This window comes from Pipistrellus kuhlii, unplaced genomic scaffold (assembly GCF_014108245.1).
Source record: "Pipistrellus kuhlii isolate mPipKuh1 unplaced genomic scaffold, mPipKuh1.p scaffold_m20_p_17, whole genome shotgun sequence".
Classification (NCBI taxonomy): domain Eukaryota; kingdom Metazoa; phylum Chordata; class Mammalia; order Chiroptera; family Vespertilionidae; genus Pipistrellus; species Pipistrellus kuhlii.
Window position 1 is genome coordinate 1,432,620 of NW_023425482.1, and position 24,476 is coordinate 1,457,095.

The 24,476-nt window shown below is 44.1% G+C and overlaps 1 protein-coding gene and 1 long non-coding RNA gene across 3 annotated transcripts; one reads left to right on the top strand and one right to left on the bottom strand.

Moving 5' to 3' along the window:
- The first annotated feature begins 1,297 nt into the window (after nucleotides 1-1,297).
- LOC123652464 lies at nucleotides 1,298-22,675 on the top strand. The gene is made up of 2 exons (XR_006741817.1): nucleotides 1,298-1,351; nucleotides 22,538-22,675. It is a non-coding gene; the product is annotated as an uncharacterized LOC123652464 (long non-coding RNA).
- UPK1A (uroplakin 1A) lies at nucleotides 4,402-13,013 on the bottom strand. Of its 2 annotated transcripts, XM_036440417.2 has the most exons (8): nucleotides 12,965-13,009; nucleotides 12,584-12,672; nucleotides 10,198-10,398; nucleotides 7,860-7,934; nucleotides 7,619-7,726; nucleotides 6,075-6,254; nucleotides 4,982-5,065; nucleotides 4,402-4,899 (listed from the first exon to the last, which is right to left on the bottom strand). In XM_036440417.2, exons 2-8 carry the CDS (start codon nucleotides 12,662-12,664, stop codon nucleotides 4,855-4,857), a joined length of 774 nt encoding a protein of 257 aa, XP_036296310.1. In that variant the 5' UTR covers nucleotides 12,665-12,672; nucleotides 12,965-13,009; the 3' UTR covers nucleotides 4,402-4,854. The 2 variants fall into 2 exon arrangements, with proteins under 2 accessions (XP_036296310.1, XP_036296311.1); XM_036440418.2 differs by lacking the exon at nucleotides 7,860-7,934 and having other exon boundaries at nucleotides 12,965-13,013.
- Nucleotides 22,676-24,476: the final 1,801 nt, after the last annotated feature.

The following is a 24,476-nucleotide window of genomic DNA, read 5'->3' on the forward strand; positions in this document are numbered from 1 at the left end:
GAAGTTTTCCATGTTAAAAAATTATTTTTTTTATTACTCTGTGGTGTTGTAAAGATATACCCTGTTTCCCTGAAAATAAGACAGTGTCTTATATTAATTTTTACTCCCAAAGATGCGCTATGTCTTATTTTCAGGGGATGTCTTATTTTTCCATGAAGAAGAATACAGTACACATTTATTGTTAAATGAAAATAAAGGAAATTTATTACCTGTATACGGTACGGTAGTATGGTAGTTGTCAACACAAACCAGACAAACTGAATCCTACAGTATCAAGAATTTACTCATTTATTCAATGACAATCATGTCATCATCTTCTGGAACATCATCATAACAATCCAATTCCTGAATTTCCTGGTGAATTTCTTGTGACTCCATTTCTTTCAGAATCAGTGGAGCAAATCTCTCATGTTTAGCCTGGGGGGGGGCTTATTTTCGGGGGATACTTTATATTTCATTCAGAAGGAAACCTGTAGGTAGGTCTTATTTTCGGAGGATATCTTATTTTCAGGGAAACACGGTAGCATAGATTCCCTAGCCAGTGTTGCTTAGTGGATAGAGTGTTCGGCCTGTGGATCAAAGGGTCCCAGGTTTGGTTCTGATCAAGGGTACATACCTTGTTTGGAAGCTCCTACCTGGCCTGGGCTCTGGTCAGAGTACTAATTAGAACTAATCTACGGATGTTCATTTAGGTTACTAAAATGAACATCCTTATACAGCAGGTCCTCGGGTTACATCAGAGATCTGTTCCTACAGTGCTGGCGTTATGTAACGCGATTTTTGCCATAAGCACCTACATCACTCACGTGGAGCACATACACAGCAGTAATGAAGTGGAACAGTAAAAAAAATTAAAAGAACGGTAACAATTTCTGACTTTTACTTGTGGTAAATCCTCTCTAATAAAAGAGAAACATGCTGCCCTAACCGGTTTGGCTCAGTGGTTAGAGCAATTGGCCTGCAGACTGAAGGGTCCCAGGTTTGATTCCAGTCAGGGGCATGTACCTTGGTTGCAGGCACATCCCCAGTAGGAGGTGTGCAGGAGGCAGCTGATTCATGTTTCTCTCCCATCAATGTTTTTAACTCTCTATTCCTCTCCCTTCCTCTCGGTGAAAAATCAATAAAATATATTTAAAAAGAGCCCAGTGATACCAACAACAAGCAAGGCTTAACAACAAGACTGCACACACAGCCCATAAAGGACTACACTAAGTCTGTCCACCTCAGGTAACTGGGAGGCTGAACCATATAGGACACCTTAGCACACAAAGCCACCCTACCAACTCAGGGAAGCTGTGAAAATGCCAAAACAAGGAAACAGTTCACAAACAAAAGAAATGGAGGAAAAGAAGTGACTGGATATAGAGTTCAAAACCATGCTTATAAGGTTCTTCAAGAATTTCCTAGAAAAGGTCAATAAGACCTATGAGGATATGAAAAGGGATCAACTAGAAATAATAAGAGATCAACAAGAAATAATAAGGGATCAACAAGAAATAATGAGGGATCAACAAGAAATAAAGAATACATTGTCTGAAATAAAAAAGATTATACAGAGTCCTAAAAACAGAATGGAAGATCACAAGAATCAAGTCAAAGATTTGGAACATAAAGAGCCAGAAGACACTCCTCCGCAGAAGCAAGAAGACAAGAGAATCCAGAAAGTTGAAGATAATGTAAGAAACCTCTGGGACAACTTCAAACAAACCAACATCAGAATTATGGGGGTGTAAGAAGAGAGAGAGCAAGATATTGAAAATATACTGAAAGAAATAGTGACAGAAAACTTCCCTCACCTGGTGAAAAAATTAGACTTACAAGTCCAGGAAGCACACAGAACTCCAAACAAAAGGAATCCAAAGAAGACCACACCAAGACAAATCATAATTAAAATTCCAAGAGCAAAAGACAAAGAGAGAATATTAAAAGCAGCAAGAGAAAAGCAGGTAGTTACCTATAAAGGAGCACCCATACGATTGTCAGCTGATTTCTCAACAGAAACCATGCAGGCCAGACTGGAATGGCAAAAAATATTCAAGGTGATGAATAGCAAGAACCTACAGCCCAAAATAATCTGCCCAGCAAAGCTATCACTCAGAATTGAAGGCCAGATAAAGAGCTTCACAAATAAAAAAAAGCTAAAGGAGTTCATCACCGCCAAACTAGAATTATATGAATTGTTGAAGGGGGTTCTTTTGGAAGAGAAAGTAAATAAAGATAAAAACTATGAACAACAAATACATAACTATCAACAAGTGAATCTAAAAACCAAGGGAATTAAAAAAAAATCTGATGAACAATATTAACTGTTGAATATAATAGAATCAGAGGTATGCAAGGGGAGTGAACTGACGATTCTCGGGGAAAACGGGAGAGGGGGGTGTGGAAAGAGACTGAACATAAACTGTGCACCTATGGATGAGGACAATGGGAGGTGGGGAAAGGGCAGAAGGTGGGGTGGGAACCTGGTGGAGGGGAGTAATGGAGAAGGGGGGGAAATGAGGAACATTTGTAATAATATGAACAATAAAGATTTTTTAAAATATATTTTATTGATTTTGTACAGAGAGGAAGGGAGAGAGATAGAGAGTTAGAAACATCGATGAGAGAGAGTCATCGATCAGCTGCCTCTTGCACACCCCCTACTGGGGATATGCCCGCAACCAAGGTACATGCCCTTGACCAGAATCGAACCTGGGACCCTTCAGTCCCCAAACCGACGCTCTATCCATTGAGCCAAACTGGTCTCAGCTGAACAATAAAGATTTATTAAAAAAAAAAAAAGACATTTGCCTTTGAAATAAAATATAAATATTATATATATATATATATATATATATATATATATATATATATATATATTTTTTTTTTTTTTAAAGAAAAAAAGAGAGAAACATGCAAATTGTCTGTACCTTTGCTACACCTACAAGCCACACCCACCAGCCAATCAGGGCAAGCATGCAAATTAACCCAACAAATATGGCGGTTAATTTGCATATCCAGGCCAGAGTGAAGATTGAAGATAGCATAGAAAGAAGCCAAGCCCTCCTTAAGGGAGCAAAGCTGTGGTGCAGCAAGCAAGTGGGACAGCGGAGAAGGCAGGGAAGCAGGCGGGGCTGGGAGAAGGGAGAGAAGCAGGTGGGGCAGCGGAGACTGCAGCAGGAAGCCCTATTGCAGGAATCTTCTTGCGAGGGGCAACTAGTAAATTATAAAAAAGCATAAAGCACATATGTACACACATCAAAACAATGGTACTTTTTTTTATATAAATAAATGAAAGATGGCAACATAACCACAAAACAACATACATCAAGTCTGATGTAACCGGAATACTGCCTGTAAATGCTTTCTGGTTATTTATATCATTGTGACACCTTTTGATATAAGCTCACATAGATCTATCTTATTTTTAAAAAGCCCATACAGATTTTTATTCATTTTAGAGATGGGAGGGAGAGGGAAACATCGACTTGCTGTTCCACTTATCCATGCATTCATTGTATGTGCCCTGACCCAGAATCAAACCTGCAACCCTCGCATATAGGGACAATGCTCCATCCAACTGAGCTACCCAGCCAAGGCAGGTCTATCTTCTTTTTAACAGCCACTGAGAATTCCAGTCCAAGGATATAATATGCGCTGTGCAACCTATCCCTTGCTGATGGATATGAGGTTGTTTCCAATTTTTCATCCTAGTGGACTTCTTTGACCAATACAGATTTTTTAAAGCTAATATCTGAATTTAGCACCTGCAGACCATCAGTAGACCAATGGACCCCAAAAAACTCCATTTGATGGGCTTTCCTGGCAGGGCCCAATTGCTGTAAAATGGCCAGAGGATGAGCTTGCATCAAAGAGGACAAAAAAGCAGTGAGGAGAGTCTTAAAGTTTGCTGTCTGTCACGTTAAAATATTGTTTTTATTACTTAGAGAACTTGCTGGAAGCTCTAGTTCCTAATAGGAGGGTGTCTATCACCTCTACTGGTGCCTCAGCCCTGGGCTCTGGTTTTCCTTTGATAACCCCTTCTCAACACCATCCCTGGATGCATTCTTAGCAGGGTCATTAGTTCCATGTTTTCCTTTCCCTAACCAAAAGGTGGGCCTAGAACCTAAACCAAGATAGTGAGATTTAATCCTTGACCTTGGGATAGAGGCCCTTCCTCAGTGCTGTGTTGCTTAGCTATCCAGATGTGCATCTAGTGTTGCAGAGAAATTCTGCCTCAGAGAGAAGCCGGTTTTCTAGAAACCTAGTCTGAACTCTTGGATCCAGCCCTATTGAGTCGGTTATATGAGCCAGTAAATTTCATTTTATATTTCAGTCAGTGCCAGTTGGGTTTCTGCCATTTCCATTGGAAGAGCCCTTGTTCATTCACCTTTGTCTCAGAAGAAAACAAATTGACTCATGCAAACAGTGTTTATTGAATATCTATGCTTAACCCAGTGCTGGGCGATGCTGGGGATAATAAATGGCTATGACAGAACATGTCCCTCCCCTCAGAGCAATCCTAGTCTACCAGAGCTTCAATAGTCTATCACAACCCACTCAGTAATAAAGGCCATATCCCCCATGAAGGGGTGGTGAGATCTAAGGATAGGAATTTAAGTTGCCACTGATAGATGGCCAGGAATCAACCAAATGAAATGAGGTTAAGGACTAAGGGCCCATGCATGCATGCCCAGGGGTGTTCAGAATCCTAGCAGAACTCAGAAACCTGGTAAAAGATCTTGGGAGGAGGAGGGAAGGTGAAGAGCTGGAAAGGGAAAGGTGAGGCAGCCAGCCAAGCTTCAGCTGAAGGAAGCAGGAGCAGGTGGAGAAGGTGGCCAAGATGTGCACATGGCCATCCCTTCTCGTTCCTCACAATGTGGTATAGAAATACATGGCTATCAGCATCACAGGGAGCTGGAGGAGAAGGCAGTCGAGTTAGGGGTGCTCCAGCCCCACACCCACATCCCACCCAACCAATAGGCTCCCTGCCTCTCACCGTCCACATCAGGATGGCAAACCCAAACCACGAGATTCCCCACGTGTAGCTGTCGATGGCATGGCCAATGTGTTCGAAGCAGCCCTGGGCAGGGGGAAAATGAGGGTTTGAGTAAATTCTCTCAGGAGGTTGGCTGCTGAAAGCAAGGGTCACTGTATGTCCTCAGGAAAGTCACTTCCTTCCTTGAGCCTTGGTTTTTTACTTGTGCAATGGGGATTATGGCAGTGTCTACCTCCCAGCGTGGATTCAGGGCGCAGGAATGTGACCTTGAGTCCGGGACCTGTAAAAGTAGGTGCTAAAATTATGGCATCTGAGGGCGATGTTATTTAGAGCAGGATTTCCCTGCTGCCCACAGGTGCCAAGGGTTGGAAATGTGCCTTTAGGATCAGCCCACTTTTGACATCTCCTCATGGGGATGCATGTAAGCACTCTGCCCAGAGTCTGGGCTGGAAGCATGGCTGTCTGATTCTGCGAGTGGTGATGGTTTGCACATCTGCTCTAAGATATGCTGCTGAAGGGCCCCAGGCAGCCAAGAGCAACCAAAGGAACACTGGGTCCAGTTCTCCTAATCTAATCTCTTCTGGTTTCTTTTTCTGACTCTGCACTCCCCTCACAATAGTTAAAGCATCTGGTTGGGGCCTAACTGCCTGAAATCAAACCCCAGCTCCATCCTTCACTAGCGAGTGACCCCTCAGTTTCATCATCTGTAAAGTGAGATAATTATAATTTTAACCTCAGGCTGTGGTGAGAAATAAGATAAAAACTTAGAAGGATGCCTCATACAAAATATAAGCTCAATAAATGTGGGTTGATATTGGTGTTGTGCTCCTGCTATTATTATTGTTGCTCATATTCCCAGCAACCTGAGAAAAATTGCAGGTGCCAGGTCTAAACCAGATAGATCTTGTGTGCATCCCGATAACTTTGAGAGAGAAAGAGAGAGAGAGAGAGAGAGAGAGAGAGAGAGAGAGAGAGAGAGAGAGAGAGAGAGAAAGCCAGAGAGGGGAGAAGGAAATAATAGACAGTAAAAAGGGGGAAGAGATAGAAGAATCAGAGAGGCCAGAGAGACTACAGCAGGAGGGAGGGGACATACCTTGGTGAACAGGTAGTCCATGTGGCCCAGGCGGCAGCCTTCTTCATTGAGGGGAATGAAGTTACCAGTCCGCCGACAGCACAGTGGGGGCCAGGGAAACACCACCTCTGGGGTGGCCTCCCGGAAGGTTGATGTAAAATTCACCCAGTCCATGGGACCAGATGTGCCACAGCACTCTTGCTGGAGAGAAAAGCAAGGAGTCTGGCTCCAGCTCAGAGCAGACCACTGCTTACCTGAGATCAGACAGTGAGAAAGGGCAAGGTTGTTCTGTGCCCCTGCTGGGCCCAACTTACCCATGTCCTGGGCCTCAAGGAGGAGGGCAGTGTCTGTGTATGTGAGCGATAACCAGAAGACATTTGTTCCAGAACCAATAGGCTGATGGGGGATTTGGATCAAGCCCACAGTCATGATTTATTTAAAAACTAGAGGCCCAGTGCATGAAATTTGTGCACTGGAGGGAGGGGGGTCCTCAGCCCAACCTGTGCCTTCTCACAGTCTGGACCCCTTCGGGGATGTCCGCCTGCTGGCTTAGGCCCAACCCCTAAGCCGGCAGTCAGACATCCCTCTTGCAGTATGGGGCTCTCGCAGTCCAGGACCCCTTGCTTCTTACCTCTGGCCTGCAGCAGAGGTGGGAGAAGCTTCTGCCACCACCACTGCACTCACCAGCCATGAGCCTGGCTTCTGACTGAGTGCACTGACCACCAGGGGGCAGCTCCTGTGTTGAGCATCTGCCCCCTGGTGGTCAGTGGGTGTCATAGTGACTGGTCTGTCTGCTGTTCAGTCGATTTGCATATTAGGGTTTTATTGTATAGGATTCTTTTGAGTTCACAGTCAACAAAACCTGAGCTAAATGACAACAAAGTTGGATTCTGTGTTGTTTTTTTCTAGTCCCTATGGGTGTTTATCTTGTGGTCCCTGAAAGATGAAAATATAGGCCCTTTCATACATGGTTCCAATCCTGGCTAGCTATATGACTTAAGCTAAGCTGGGATCTCAATTTTTCTTGAATACTTAGTATTCTTCAATGTGCTGCCATGTCAGGTTGGGTTTAGCTAAGAATGTGGCTTCTGGAATGCAGCAACCTTGGTTTGAATCCTTCTGGTTCTGTGACCTACCAGTTGTGTGACCTTGTTCAAGCTCCTCAACCTCTTGCCTCGGTTTCCTCATCACTAAAAAGCTGATCTTCCTTTGCAGGTATGAGAATTAAATAAACTTTCAAAGTGCATTGAACAGTGCTAAATAGAAGTTAGTGCTCATTAAATGTTTGCTGTTAATATAATATATGCCATGATTAAGAGCAGGGATTCTGGATTTAGGCTGCCGGGTTTGGATTCCAGCTCAGTCACTTACACTGGGCAAGTGACTTTCCCTGTTTTGGGGCCAGTTTAGTCAACTGAAAAGTGACAATAACTGAATGCTTCCCTCCTAAGAACCAAATAAGTGTATATTATATACCCTGGGCATAATGGGAGCCCTATTTGCCTCTGTAGTCAGAGCTTCAGGTCCTCCAGGCCTCCCTGCCATCATTGCCCATCCTCGCTCACCTCAATCATGATACGGTCCCAGAGGCGAGTCAGTTCTTGGCCCTGGTCTGTGTCTGCACTGTAGAATGTCAGCATCTGCTTGGTAATCAGGGATGGATTGGACACCATCTGTGGAGGGCCAGGAAGAGTAGGGTCCAGTGGGATTGAGTGGGAAGAAAAGTCTACCTCCACCCTTAGCCTGAGACCCTCAACACACTCCCCCTGGAAGTCATGCCCCTCCCCTGGCCTCTGCCCGGCTCACATAGTCTCGGTGGGTGTAGGATGTGATACAGGAGGCGCACTCGAAGATGTAGACGATGAGCATGAGCACCAGGTACTGGGGAGAGATAGAGACAGGAACAAACAAACAGCCCAGTCAGAGCAAAACCTGTGGAATGACACCTCAAGGAAAATGAAAAATTCTTAAAAATGTATAGAACAATGTGAATGGTAGCATCTATGTGATAGATATACAGGTGATCGCTGTACAAGTCTTTCTCCTTTTTTGTACGTTTGAAATTTTCCATAATAGAAATCCAACTTTGATGTCAAGTATGTTAACAAATATGCTTGGATACCATAAAATAAATGTCTACTCTAGAAAGGAAAGAGAGAGAGAGAGTAAGGAGTAGGAGGAGAGAGAGAGAGAGAGAGAGAGAGAGAGAGAGAGAGAGAGAGACTTTCTTGAGGTAACCAGGGACATTTGAACACAGACTGAGTATTGGAAGATAGATTTGAAGGAACTAGGGTGAATTTTGCAGGTGTGCCAGCAGAATGAAGGTTGCACACAAAAAAATTATTTACTGGTATATAATGTAAATGGTATTCCTTTCCTCACCTCTTCCCTTCACCCTTAAATCAACAGGGTGTGGGGCGTGGATTTGCTAACTCTACTGCTGAGAGATGAGATGCTGTGGCATTAACTTGCCTGACTGCTTTAAAACAATGTCCTTATCACTCAGAGAAATGTGCACTCAAGTATTTGTAATGACTTGGTGTCTGGAATGTGCTTCAAAATACCCCAGGAAATAAAAATGTGGGCAGGCAGAAAGTGGAGCAGAGGAGACAAACTTGGCCGTCTGTGACTGACTGTGTTGAAATCAGGTGACAGGTACACAGGGTTCATCAGGCCATTCTCTCTACTCTCCTCTATGTTTCAAATTTCCCATAATGTATGTGTTTTGTTTTTTAACTTCTATGTCTTATTTAATGACAAACTAATAGACAGACACAAACTTTTTTTCACTAGTTGGGTGAACTTTCAGGGCTTTGGTTAAATTGTATGCCAGAGAATTAAATGCAGGAAAGAGATTTTAAAAGAAGGGAAACAGGAAAGAAAAGAAAAAGAGCCTTTCAGTGGCCCCATTTCATGGTGAAGCCGAAGTCTTTACCAAGGCCCATAAGGCCCACCTTCCCTTTCTTCCCTCATCCTCCATGCCATCGCCCACTATTCTCTCCCCCACCTCATCTGCCCTCACCTCGGCTCCTCTCTCAACCCACCCCCACTTGGCTCCAGCCACGCTGGCCTCTGGCCTTCTCTGGCTTCAGAGCCTTTGCTTTTGATGTTCCTTCAACCTGGAATGTTCTTCCTGCAGATACACACACAGCTCATTCTTCCCTCCCCAGGCCTTTACTTCCTCAGGCTGCCTTCTGCAGTTTCAGCTCACCCTTCCCTAGTCACTGTCTTCTTCTCGGAGCGTTCTCTCTATGACACAGGCTTTAGGTTCTGCTCACTAGATAGCTCCAATGCCTAACATAGGGTTTGGCACATGGTTCTTGCTCAATTAGCATTTGTTGATAGAATAAGTAGGTGCTCCTAAGAATTTAAAGGGCCTTAACTGTAAAGGAAGCACGGTGTTGGAAACTGAGCCTCAGTTTCCTTATCTAGTAACTTCAAAGGGTGACTGGGAGTATTGAGAGAGTTCATTTTTTAAGTTGCTTAGCCTAGCATCAGGCACATGAGAGGCCCTTGGGGAGTGTGGAGACTGTTGATGTAATTATTATTATTATTTTTTTATGTAATTATTATTGGCAGAGACTGAGAGTACAGGCTCAAGTTTAAATCCTGGCTCTGTCACTCACTTGCTGTGTGACTTTGGATAAGTGACTTCACTTCTCTGAGCCTCAATTTCAACTGTCAAGTGGGCTTATGATGATGATGATGATGATGGTGATGGTGATGATGGTATCTCATATGGAGTTGTGAGGAATAAATGAATGAATCCATGTAAAGCATTTAGAAAGTAAAGAGCACTCATTAAATGCTGGTTGTGCTATTATTATTGTCATTATCAACAGCACCACTTATGAGCACAAACTATGGATATCAATTTACTGAGGTTCAAATCCCAGTCCTGCTACTCAAGAGTTGTCCTCCTGTGTAGAGAGCTTTATGCCCTTTCTCCCCTGTGTCCAAGTTTTCTTTTTGAAATCACGGTGACAGCCAAGCCTACGTTTTTGGGTTATGGGAAGGTGAAACAAAATGATTACCATGGCAAAGATGGACACACAATAGTGGCTGCAGTGGTGGTTGTTATTATGAATTTATGAGGATGATCTTTGTGCCTACATGTCCCCATTCCCTCCTCCTGGGGCCTCACCGTGAGGATCATGGACCGCCGGCGGCAGAGCGCTGCACCCACACCAAAGCTGGCCACAACGAAGAAGGAGAAGCCACAGAAGATGGCGATCCAGGCACCAGCGAAGACATCATCCTTGCCTGAGACACCCATTAGTGGGTACACACGGTACTGGTCAGCTGTCACCCATACTGTCTCAGCAAACAGGGCCAGGCCTGACAGCTAGAAAGAGGATAGAAAGACCAACTCAAGGACAACAGCCCCAGCTGTCTGAGTCTCCATGAGCAAGTCCTTTCCTCATTCTGAACCTCTACTGCCTGCTCAGTAAAGTGTGCATGTGATAAGAGAGGCAAAGACATAACCTTTCATGGATAGGGATGGGGCTAGGCTGAGGCCAGAAAGGAAGGAGGCCCAGTCAGAAGTGTCCCTCTCCCCTTACTGCCTGTTGCTTTAAGGGCAAAAAAAGATGCCACATGCAGGCCTAGAGGAGATGCTTGGCCAACCTGCACTTCCTTACTAGTATTATTCTCTGAATAGGGGAATCTGACCATTCCCAGAACAATTACAAATATACCAACTCTTAGGTTCAGCAATTCCACCTGCAGAAATCAACCCCCCACACATGTGCCCATGCAGGAAAATCACAAACCACCTGCAGGTAAAGGAACCAGGATGCCACACAATGGAGTATTATGCAGTTCTGGAAAAGGACAGAGGGGCTCTCTTGAGGACTCCTGTGGAGTGGCCTATAGGCTATGTGAGCAAGAGAAGATGGGAGGCATGAAAAAGGATATGGATTGAGTGACATTTGGGGCAAAAGGAGGAAATAGGTGCATACACTGAGTGGCCAGATTATTATGATCTCTGAACACATAATAATCTGGCCACTTACCCTAATCGGTTTGGCTCAGTGGATAGAGTGCTGGCCTGCAGACTGAACGGTCCCAGGTTCAATTCTGGTCAAGGACATGTACCTTGGTTGTGGGCACATCGCCAGTAGGGAGTGTGCAGAAGGCAGCTGATTGATGTTTCTAACTCTCTATCCCTCTCTCTTCTTCCCTGTAAAAAGTCAATAAAATATAGTTTTAAAAAATAATCTGGCTATTCAGTGTATATCCTATATAATAAAAGGCTAATATGCAAATTGTCCCCTCGACCAGGAGTTCGACCAACAGGTAGGGCAGCCAACCACCCATTACCCCTCCCCCTGGCCAGGCTGGCCGGGCCACACCTATGCATGAATTCATGCACCAGGCCTCTAATATATACATACTGAGTAACCAGATTATTATGCATTCAGAGGTCATAATAATCTGGCCACTCAGTGTATGCTCCTATGCTTGCATTTTTTACATGTTGGAAAAACTAAACATCTAGTTACCTGCAGAATAAGGAATGGGGAACAAAAGAGAGGAAATTTCTTGGTGGATTTGTTTGATGATAATCAAACTAACACTCCTAGAGCACTTCCTGTGTGCCAGGCATTGGACCTCGTAATTGGTTTCTGTGTGATGATTATTATTGTTACTAACTGTAATGTACATTGTTGTTATGACTAATACAAAGAGTAACGACATGGCCCAAACTGGTCTAAGTACATTAATCCATTTTATCCTCTCAGCATTACTATTTTATCTCCATCTTACAGCTAAGAAAATTGAGGCTCAGAGAGGTGACCCCTGGCCCCACAATAGAAAATGGCAGTGCTGGGATTTGAACCCAGGCTGCTTGGTCCAGAGCCATGTACAGGCATCACATATTTTTCAAAAAAACATTAAATGCTAAGGAAAAGACATTGTTATTATTTTATCATGGGCTTCCTGTGTGCCAATCAGGCACTTTATATCTGTAATCATATTAATGTTGATAGCGAGCATTTCTTTTTTAAATATATATTTTTATTGATTTCAGAGAGAAAGGGAGAGGGAGGAAGAGGGAGAAACATCAATGATGAGAGAATCATTTATCTGCTGCCTCCTACACGTCCCCCACTGGAGATCAAGCCTGCAACTCGGTGATGTGTCCTTGACTGGAATTGAACCTGGGACCCTTTAGTCCACAGGCCAATGCTCTATCCACTGAGCAAAACTGGCTAGGGCGATAGTTAGTACTTCTTAATCACTTTTTCTGAGCTGAAGGTCATACATGGATTATTCCACACAAATAACCCCATAATGAGGACATAATCTATAGTTGGGGAAACAGGCACAAAGAATTAAAGTCACTTGCTCAAGATCACACAGATGGAAGAGGCAGAGCTGATATTCGAATGCAGCCTGCTCTGACTTGAGAGCCTGCAGCACTGGCCTGCTGGGGAGTCTTGGGCCCTCAGCCTCCACCCTCAGGCTCAGGACTGCCCCTTTCTCCCCACCTCCCACTCAGCTCCCAGCTCTGGGGGATGTCTCACCAGAATAATGATGTTGCCCAGGACCAGCAGTCCCACCACAATCGGAGATCCCTTCTCCGCCTCTGCTCCTGCAGAAGCCATAGTTGTGCCTGGGACACATGAGCAGGGATGAGGCCAGGCAAAGGTCAAGAGAGGAGAGAAGGTCCAGCTGGAACTACTGCCCCCCAACTGCCATGGGCTGCTCCTTGATATCTGCTGGGCCTAGGCTGGTAATGAGTGTGCGCAGCTTCCCAGAACCCTGGTTGATGGGCCATTTTACAAAAGAGGATAGTGAGGACCAAGCAGGGCACTCCCTGTCCAGAGCTCTCAGCACTGGCCCTCCTTGCGCCTCAGACCACCCGTTTCCTCTACCCGTCCAGACCCCCAGAGTCTCCTCCTCACCTTCTCTGCCTGCAGTTCCTCTGGCCAGCCCCTCCCACAGTGGCTCCCTATATATGCCCAGGCCCCTCCTTAGGAAAGGAGGAGAGTGTCTGAAAAAAGGGACGAGAGGTCAAGCAGGCAGACCAGCATGAGAGAACAGCTTTATGGGCCCCACCCGAGTGATTTATAGACCTGATATTCCAGATTGTGCTAGTATCTGGCCACATGGGCAGGGTGATGTGGTCCTGATAAGGCTGCTGTAGAAGGGGAGGGGGGAGTGAGTGAAACACCTGATATCTCTCCTTAAAACATAGGCCTTCCTGGGGCAGAAGAGAGATCCAAGTTGGACCAGTGTGTGAATCCTGAATCCCAGAACTGTCTCTTTTGCTGATGGTTATACCTTTCCAAGTTTAGGAACCCAGGGGGTACACCCAGCAGAGACTTGGCAGGTGAGGACAGGGCTAGACCAAGACAGGGAGGTGGGGAGGAGAGTAGGGGGCAGGTGGCTCAGAGGCTGATTGCATGGGCTGTGGGCTGAGGGGAGAAGATGGCAGGAGATGGGTGTGTAAGAGGAGTTTGAGATGAGCGTACAACAAGGGCAGAATAGAGGTATGCTAAAAAGGGGAGGGGCACACTGAGTGGGCTTGGTGGGAGCAGAATTGCTGGATCATGAATATGTATATGCCAGGTTGCTTTTCACAATGGCTGTCCCTAGTGCCCTCCATCCAAAAATTCATGAGGGTTCCTGTATCCTTCAATCACCTCCTACATTTGGCTTTTTGACAGAGTAATTCAGTGTAAAGTGATACCTGCCATTATTTCAATTCTCACTTATTACTAATGATTTTAAGCACCTTTTCATGCTTGTTAGCATTTTGAGTTTTTACTCCCATACACATTTTCATTTTTAACATATATGTATATATCCATCAACGAAGTATAGAATGGTTTTAGATGTTTTAATAAACTTTATGCATATAATTTGTACATATCCTCATGAAATGGATTTTTTTCACTTCAACATTATGCTTTTGAGATTTATTCATCACATCTGTGGCTCTAGCTCAGCTGTTTTTCTTTGCAAGAATACTTCATAGGTTAAACTTTCCTTTCCAAATGAATTCATTTTAGCAAAGATGTCATCAATGGCAGCACAGAGGTATGCAAACATAGCAACACTCTGAAACCCCACGTTTGAGCCAGCAGGTAAAAGGCAAGAAAGAACATTTCTGACTGAGGGCATGAGGAATATGTAAAGGCTGGAATCTCAGATGCTCCTTTGGGTCAGCTGAGCAAAGGAGGGTCTGAAATTCATGGGTAGGCATGGGAAATTCATGGGTAGGCTGAGTATTGTGCCCAAGAAAGGGAAACTTTGGAGCTAAGTACCCGTGTGAAGTGTGAGATGAGTAGGGAAGAGGAAAAAGGGGAAGGGAAAGAATGATCTGGGGAGACAAGTATGTGGTGTGTGGTGGTGAAGCAAAGAGGAAAGCACTGCCTGACTGGCATGGCTCAGTGGTTAAGCATTGACCCAGGATTCCTCCTCCAGCCGACCACAGGCACCAGGGATACGGGCTTCCCTCCCTCTGGTCAGCCATAGGCGCCCAGGCTGGCTGCAGACTCAGAGGATGGTGGGCAGATGGCTTTGCCTATGCTGCAGCTGCAAGTGCTGGCACCTGAGACTGCAGGGTGGGCAGCTTCTCTGACTCCCAGGCCACGGCCAGCCGCAGGTGCTGGTGCCCAGGACTGCGGGGTGGGTGGCTTCTCTGTGTACCAGCTGTAGCCACCTGCAGGTGCTGGTGCCTGACTTCTCCGACTCCCACAGGTCCATAACGGCTGGGGTGTGTTGCTGCTGCCATGTTTTCAGTTTAATTTGCATACTCACTCTGATTAGCTGTTGGGCATAGTGGAGTGATGGTAATTTGCATGTTTCTCTTTTATTAGTGTAGACTAGAGGCCCGATGCATGAAATTAGTGCAAGAATAGGCCTAGCAGCTGTGGCTGCCTGGATTCCTCCCTCGTACCCTCTATACTGCAGCAGCTCTGGCTTCATCCTAAAAGGGCATTGGTCTAATTAGCATATTATGCTTTTATTATTGTATTATAGATAAAGACAAGGTTCAGAACACCAGGAACAGCAGGCTACTATGGGGGGCAGGTAGGTAGGAGGAAAGCTCTGCTTGCAAATGTAGAAACTATCTTTGAAAGGACACACAAGAAACCAGTAATGTAGTCATCTCCTTGTGGCTAGAGGAGAAGGTGAGGGAGGACTGGTTTTCCTGATTTTTTTTTTTTTTGTGTGTGTGTGTGTGTGTGTGTGTGTGTGTGTGCCTTTGAAAGGGTTGAGGTGCGCTCTCTCAGGAGTGCACCCTCACTTTTCTTTCCCCACAGGCACACATCTCCTAAACTCTTAGAGTCCCCACAAGATCTACAACCAGGGGAACAATGAACAGTGGTGTCTTGTACTGGACTAAACCCCTGGACCTGTCTCCAAGGCCCCTTTTTTAAAAATTTAAATTTAATTATGATTCTCTGACATATTACATGTGTCTCCTCTTTCCCCCATTGGCCTCTCCCCAGCTGCTATCCAAGGCCCCTTTTTTCAGGCTTCTCAGTGAGCCAAGCAGCCTCGCCCAGCCTCTCCTGGTGCTTCTCCCATCCTAAGCCTTCCTGGTTCCACTGACCCCAGCTTTAATAAATGTATTCTCAGTTTTAAAAAGGGGTTGAGAAATTGATGTTATCAAAATGGCTAAATGGGAACTTTTCTACCATATTCCCCTTAAAGAACATTGATTTTAAAAATCACCCATGGATGAGAAATCCAGGAGTCCAGCAGAGAAGTTCCAGCATACCACTGAAGGAAAAACATTGAGATTAAATGCATTGATGAGGAATACTGAGAGTTCTGTACACTTCGGGGAGCTGTGGGAATAGCAGCCAGGGATCTCAGAAACCATTAGAGAGACTCAGATCCTACTAACCATATCACACACATCAGGAAGATAGTGCATGCACCACTGGGAATGGAATGCCTTGCCTGTGGACTGGTCCATAGACACCCCCAGCACTGTGCATCTCACCGCACCTGCCCCCACCCCATGGCTGGCTCCCTGTGCACATTGCTGAGGGTGTGAGAGTGCGCCTTTGGAGATGGTTAATGAGCAGGTACAGAAAGTCAGCCAACTTTGCAGGATTGGGAGGAAGCATACAAACTTGAGCATTCAGCACAACACTAGGGAAAGCAAATGGGAGGCTGTCAGCATTTGCTCTGGCTTTGCAGAATTGAGAGAAGGCATTCAATCTTAAGAATTCCCCCTCCCTAAGAGGGAACTAGATATGTGGAGCAAGTATACATAGAAGGGTTCTGAGAAAGCCTTAGAATCCCTACTAGTGCTGATGAAAAGTATTTCTCACCCAAAGGCAGTCAGTAAGACTGGAGGAGACTGACTCTTCAAATGTGAAGGCAGCATTGCTAGAATCAAGTAATATGAAAAATAAGGAAACATACCACCACCAAAGGAACACAATACTTTTCTAATAACCAACCCCAAAGAAATGGAAATCTGTGATTTTTTTGAGGAAGAGATGTCATATGGGAAGTGACTTGGTTGTAAATGTTGGCTACTTTGTGCAGTTTGGCCATTTAGTTCCTGTTTCTTTGTACATTGTTTTTTGTTAAATAAAACAGGTGTGTTTTTCAAAAAAAAAAAAAAAAAAAAAAAGTTGCCGAAACCGGTTTGGCTCAGTGGATAGAGCATCCGCCTGTGGACTGAAAGGTCCCAGGTTGATTCTGGTCAAGGGCATGTACCTTGGTTGTGGGCACATCCCTACTAGGAGGTATGCAAGAGGCAGCTGATCGATGATTCTCTCATCGATGTTTCTAACTCTCTATCCCTTTCTCTTCCTCTCTATAAAAAAATCAATAATATATATATATATATTTAAAAAGAATACTACACTGCTATAAAAAAGAGAAAACTTAAAAAAAAAAAAAGTAAATTAAGCCTGTTTAAATAAATTATGACATCAAAAATATAAAATAGTCCTGGCTGGTTTGGCTCAGTGGATGATTCTCTCTCATCATTGATGTTTCTATCTCTCTCTCCCTCTCCCTTTCTCTCTGAAATCAATAAAAATATATTATATATAAATATAAATATAAATATAAATAAATATATATATATATATATATATATATATATATATATATATATATATATATAATAGGGAGAGTAAAATGGTAGAGTTTTTGTATGTAAAGTTAAGTTGTTAAGGCAACTTTACTGAATTTGTGAATTAGTTCTAACACTTTTTTAGCGGAGTCCTTAGGACTTCTTATACTCAAGATCATCATCTTCAAACAGAGACCATTTTACTTCTCCCAAAGACATAATCAGTCTTTGAATATAACTTCGCTGCTTCTGCAAAACAAAATAATTGACCAGGACAGGCATCAAACTATGAACCAGGAGGTTCACGATTCAATTCCCAGTCAGGATACATGCCTGGGTTGAGGGCTTGATATCCAGTAGGGGGCATGCAGGTGACAGCCGATAAATGATTCTCTGCCATCACTAATGTTTCTAAATCTCTCTCTCTCTCCCCCTTCCTCTCTCTGAAATCAATAAAAATAAGACATTCTTAAAAAAAAAAAAAGTATAAGCCACTGTGCAGAACAGTATAGAGTTTCCTCAAAAAACTAAAAATGGCCAGCACCGGTTTGGCTCAGTGGATAGAGCATTGGCCTGCAGACTGAAGGGTCCCAGGTTCGATTCCGGTCAAGGGCATGTATCTTGGTTGTGGGCACATCTCCAATAGGGGGTGTGCAAGAGGCAGCTGGTCGAAGATTCTCTCTCATCGACGTTTCTCACTCTCTATCCCTCTCTCTTCCTCTCTGTGAAAAATCAATAAAATATATTTTAAAAAAACAAAACAAAATAACACCTAAAAATGGAACTCGCATTTGACCCAGTGATTCCACTTCTAGAAATACTAGCGTATCCCAAGAAACTAGAAACACTAATCAGAAAGTATGTATGCACCCCTATGTTCATAACAGCTCAATTTACAAGGAGGACAAGGAGTGGATCCCTGTCACTAAGCTCAGCTGCCTGTGGTCAGTGTGCTCCCATAGGGGAGTGCCACTCAGCCAGAAGCCGGCTCACGACTGGCAAGCACGTGATTTGAAAACAGCCTAAGTGCCCATCAGCAGATGAGTGGATTAAAAAACTGTGGTACATCTACACAGGGAATACTGTGCTGAGGTAAAAAGGAAGGAACTCCTACCATTCACAATAGCATGGATGGGCCTAGAGAGCATTATGCTAAGTGAAATAAGCCAGTCAGAGAAAGAAAAGCACCACATGATCTCACTCATTTGTGTAATATAATGAACAACACAAACTGATGAACAAAAACAGATCCAGCCGGGACCGGTTTGGCTCAGCGGATAGAGCGTCGGCCTACAGACTGAGGGGTCCCAGGTTCGATTCCGGTCAGGGGCATGTACCTTGGTTGCGGGCACATCCCCAATGGGGGGCGTGCAGGAGGCAGCTGATCAATGTTTCTCTCTCATTGACGTTTCTGACTCTCTGTCCCTCTCAATTCCTTTGTGTAAAATCAATAAAATATATTAAATAAAAATAAAACAACAACAACAACAAAAAACAGATCCAGCGACAGAGAAGCATCAATCAGACCATCAAATCTCAGAGGAAAGGTAGGGAAGGTTGGGGGTAAGAGGGAGAGATCAAACAAAGGACTTGTATGCATGCATGTAAGCATAACCAATGGACACAGACACCAGGGGGGTGAGGGGATGGGTGTGGGGGAAGGGGTGTGGAGGGGAAGCAAAGGGAGGATAAGGACACACATGTAATCAATTAAGAAAAAAAAAATACAGGCAAGTGAGTCCTGGCCAGTCTGGAGCAGAAGCTGAACGAGTGTAGGGTGGAGGAGAGCAGGTATGTGGACCTCAAACTCACTGTGGAGATGAAGGATAACTTGAAAAGGCTAAGGTCACGCCATAGCACTGGGTGCCACTTGGAGAACATGGACACTGTTCCAAACTGTATCCCAGTCAACTCTGCAACACTCAAGAACAGCACTCAAGAACAGACCTCTTTGGCTCAGCTGCTTGGTTGGGCATTGTCCTGTGCACCATAAGGATGCTGGTTTAATTCCTAGTGAGGGCACATGCCTGGGGTAGGTTGTGTGCTCGATCCCTGATAGGGGGTATGCAGGAGGCAGGTGATTGATTTTTTTTTTTTAAGATAGACTCTATTTAATATATTTTATTGATTTTCTTTACAAAGAAGAAGGGAGAGGGACAGAGAGTTAGAAATATCGATCAGCTGCCTCTTGCACCACCCCACCCACTGGGGATGTGCCCGCAACCAAGGTACATGCCTTTTTTAAAATTTTTATTTATTTATTTATTTATTTATTTATTTTTTATAAGCCAGTTAAGTTTAGCAGTGGGGGGTTAGTGACACTAACTTTAGTTAAGTTCTGATAACCTACTACTGTCGGACCAGCCCAAGGTACATGCCTTTGACTAGAATCGAACCTGGGACCCTTCAGTCTGCAGGCTGACGTTCTATCCACTGAGTCAAACTGGTCAGGGCAGGTGATTGATGCTTTGCTTTCACACTGATGTTTCCCCCTTTCTCCCTCTCCTTCTCAATAAAAATAAATCTTCAAAAAAGAAAAATAACAAACCACTTTCTGTCACAGTCACAGGCAAAGGCACTGTCCTCCAGAAAGCCAAGGAATAGGAGAAGGAAGGAAAAGTTGGGAAACAAGTTTCATCTAAAGACTAAGAGTCTCCTGCCAACATGGGCCTGGAGACAGTCCTGTTTTGTTCAAGTCTTTGTTAAAGCAGCAACTCTGTGAGAGGGAAGGAAGGTCTCATCTCTGGTGAAAATAACACCTGGAGCTGAAGACATGCATTTCCTATGCAGCTTCCCACCTCCCACGTCTCCAGAGAAGAAATCAGGCAACTCAGTAAGGATGTTTCAGTTACATGTACCGGTAAGCTGGAGAGGGGGCTAAAGTGGGAGTGGGTGGAGACGGAACAATGTTCTCCAGCTCCCCACAGTGGTGTGTCACAAAATCAACTTCATGGGTGTGAAACAATGAAAAACACCAGGACATATTTCCTTAGAAAAGGCAACCATTGCTTCATGCAAGTTTGGTTCAGTTATGTGCTGTGCATGCGTGTAATGGAATGTGTGTTTCTGTGGGCTGCCATCAGAGAGTGGAAAGCTGCTCTTCTAGAGCATGCTTAGATTACAAGCTCCTTGTTAACAATAACAATAGATAATGATTAATAATAAATACCAACACTTACAAAATGTATTTATAAACACTTTTAGATGAGCCATCTCTAAAGCAGTGATCCTCAACCTTTCTAATGTGACCCACAGGTTGAGAACCGCTAGCAGGGTGGCCTAAGACCATTGGAAAACACAGATATTTACATTACGTTTCATAACAATAGCAAAATTAGTTATGAAGTAGCAACGAAAATAATTTTATGGTTGAGGGTCACCACAACATGAGGAACTGTATTAAAGGGTCAGGGCATTAGAGAGGTTGAGAACCACTGCTCTAGAGGAATGCATGGGAAACTGCTATTGGTGGCAGCATCTGGACAGAATTAGGCGATTGGGATCAGGGAAATCCTACATCTTGACTTTTCATTGGATGTCATATTTCATTTGAAATTTTCACCATGTTTCTATTATTTATTTTTTAATAATATGTTTTTTATTTCAGAGAGAGAGAGAAACATTGATGAGAATCATTTATCTGCTGCCTCCTGCACACCCCCTACTGGGGGTCAAGCCTGCAACCCAGACATATGCCCTGACTGGGAATTAAACCATGTCCTCCTGGTTCATAGATTGATACTCAACCACTGAGCCACACCAGCCAGGCTATCACCACCATGTTCCTTTTAAGTTCTTTGTTCTTTCCAAGGCATGTCAAAGCTCTACAGCAAGCATGTCCAACTCTTGGCCCACGGGCTGCATGCAGCCCACAATGAATATTTTTGTAGCCCAGCCAATATGTAAGAATCATTTTAATAAGAATTGCATAATTTTTACAAGATCCTGTTATACATAATGCATAATCTCTCTCTAGATATAAAGAGGTAATATGCAAATTAGCCAGGACACCATAACAGTCACAACCACTCAGAAGGAGGCTGTGTGCGCATTTGGACAGGAGGGGACTGCTGTGCAGTGAGCCAAGCCACAAATGGTGCAGACCTGCAGAGAGCAGAGTGGGGAGCAGGGCGGAGCAGGCACAGAGAAAGCGGGGAGCAGAGCCTGCCAGCTGGGGCATGCCAGCAGTCCCGCTTCTGTGCATGAGCTGCAGAGGAAACACCTTTTCTGACCGTTCATTGGTTAAGCTCCCCATACGCCACTCAGTGTTCTTGGTAACTTAAGTAATAAGAATCCAAGAAGGTTATCTGGGGTTTTTCCACCTCACTCCTGGAGGAAAAAACGAAGGTCCACTGCTGGAGGGCTAAGAAATGTCATATCCTACCCTAGCTGGTTTGGTTCAGTGGATAAAGCCGTGGCCTTCTGATAACAGGGGCCGGGTTTGATTCTAATCAAGTGTATGTACCTAGGTTGCAGGCTCCTCCCTGGCCGGGGCCCATTTCAGGGCTCATGCAGGAGGCAACCAATTGAAGTGTTCCTCTCACATTGATGTTTCTCTCTGTCTTTCCCTCTTCCACACTCTAAAAATCAATGGAAAAATATCCTCAGGTGAGGATGAAAAAAAGGAAAGAAAGGTCATATCCTATGAAAGAGACATCTTGGAGAAACCAAGATGGTGGCATAAGGTAAACACCTAAATGTAGCCTACCACAACAATTTTAAAATTACAACTGGGAAACAGAGTGGATATCATCCAGAACCACCAGAAAGCTGGCTGAGTGGAAGCTCTACCAACTAGAAAAAAAGAGAAAAGGACGCCAAGCCTCAGGAGCTGTGGAGGTGCGGAGATCTGTGAGAGCGGAAAGGAGAGACGGCTGAATACACTGCTGGCTTACTCGTGGCACGCAGAGAGGGTAGGCAGCTAACGTGCGGCTAGCTTTCTTGTTAAGGAGGAAAACAAAACCTCCTGATTGCACTGATATCCAGAAACTGGATTGTCAGGCAGCAGGCAAAACTCGAGAGCAACTTTCTCTCTGAGGTACACAAGGCCAGCAGTCATTGCCTCAGGACTCTGAGAACAAGGCCCTCTTAGGGCAAGGCTGATGGGAAACCAAAGCTTGTCTGCGCCATTCTGAGACTCTGCTCCATCCAAGCTGAGCACAGAAGCCCTCCTAGCGGAGACACTGCTGATCATCACAGCCATTTGGCTTGGCGATCAGCTCTCTCCAGTGATACCAACAACAAGCAAGGCTTAACTACAGCCCACAAAGGACTGCACCCAGAGGGTCCACCACAGGTAACTGGGGAGGCTGAGCTACTGAGCCCTGTTAGGACACCTAGCATACAAAGCCACTCCATCAACTCAGGGAAGCAGCTAAAATGCAGAGACAAAGAGGCAGGCCTCAATTGAGGACATGGGGGAAAGTAAAAGACTGGATATAGAGTTCAAAACCACAGTTATAAGGTTTTTCAATAATTTCCTATAAAAGGCCGATAAATTAAACGAGATCCTTGAGGATATGAAAAGGGATCAACTAGAAATTACGTACACACTGACTGAAATAAGAAATATTATACAGAGACCTAAAAGCAGACTAAAGGATCGCAAGAATCAAGTCAAAGATTTGGAATACCAAGAAGCAAAAAAACACTCCTCAGGAAAAGCAAAAAGCAAATAGAATACAAAAAGTTGAAGATAGTGTAAGAAGCCTTTGGAACAACTTCAAGCGAACCAACATCAGAATTATGGGGGTCCCAGAAGAAGAGAGTGTGCAAGATACTGAAAACCTATTTAAAGAAAGTGACAGAAAACTTCCCCCACCTGGTGAAAGAAATAGACTTACAAGTCCAGGAAGCGCACAGAACCCCAAACAAAAGGAATCCAAAGAGGACCACACCAAGACACACCATAATTAAAATGCCAAGAGCAAAAGACAAAGAGAGAATATTAAAAGCAGCAAGAGAAAAGCAGTTAGTTACCTATAAGGGAGCACCTGTATGATTGACAGCTGATTTCTCAACAAAAACTAGGGAGGCCAGATGGGAATAGCAAGAAATATTTAAAGTGATGAATAGCAAAAACCTACAACAAGATTACTCTACCCAGCAAAGCTATCATTCAGAATTGAAGGTCAGATAAAGAGCTTCACAAATAAAAAAAAGCTAAAGGAGTTCATCACCACCAAACCAGAATTATATGAAATGCTGAAAGGTATACTTTAAGAAGAGGAAGAAGAATATAAAGATAAAAATTATGAACAACAAATACTTAACTATCAACAAGTGAATCTAAAAACCAAGGGAATAAAAATCTGATGTACATTAATGGTGAATATAATAGAATCAGGGGTATAGAAAGGGAGTGGACTGACAATTCTCGGGGAAAAGGGGAGTGGGGGATATGGGAAGAGACTGAACAAAAATTGTACACATATGTGCCGAAACCAGTTTGGCTCAGTGGTAGAGCATTGGTCTGCGGACTGAAAGGTCCCAGGTTCGATTCCGGCCAAGGGCATGTACATTGGTTGCGGGCACATCCCTGGTGGGGGGTGTGCAGGAGGCAGTTGATCAATGTTTCTCATCAACGTTTCTAGCTCTCTATCTCTCTCCCTTCCTCTCTGTAATAAATAAATAAATAAATAAATAAATAAATAAATAAATAAATAAAATTGTACACATATGGATGAGGACAGTGGGGGAGGGGGGGTAAAGGCAGAGGGTGGGGTGGGAACCTGGTGGAGGGGAGCTATGGAGGGAAAAAAGAGGAACAATTGTAATAATCTGAACAATATTTATTAAATTTTTTTAAAAAAGGAAACATCTTGAAAATGCTTAAAAAAAAAAAAAGTAATTTTTAGCCCTATCTGGTTTGGCTCAGTGGATAGAGCATCGGCCTGCAAACTGAAAGGTCTCAGGTTTGATTCTGGTCAAGGGCACATGCCCAGTTTGTGGGCTGGATCCCCAGTGGGGGACTTGTAGGAGGTAGTCAATCGATGATTCATCATGGATTTTTTTTTTTTCTTCTTTTAAATATATTTCATTGATTTTTTACAGAGAGGGAGAGGGAGAGTTGAAAACATCGATGAGAGAGAAACATTAATTAGCTGCCTCTCCTGCACACTCCCTACTGGGGATGTGCCCGCAACCAAGGTCCCTTGGCCAGAATCGAACCTGGGACCCATGAGTCCACAGGCTGATGCTCTATCCACTGAGCCAATTTGGTTAGGGTTTATCATGGATATTTCTCTCTCTCTCTCCCCCTTCCTCTCTGAAATCAATAAAAACATATTTTTTTTAAAAAGTTGTCATTTTTTTGTGAAGAGACTAGAGTCCATGTTGATGAAAACACCTTGGTGGCTGTGATG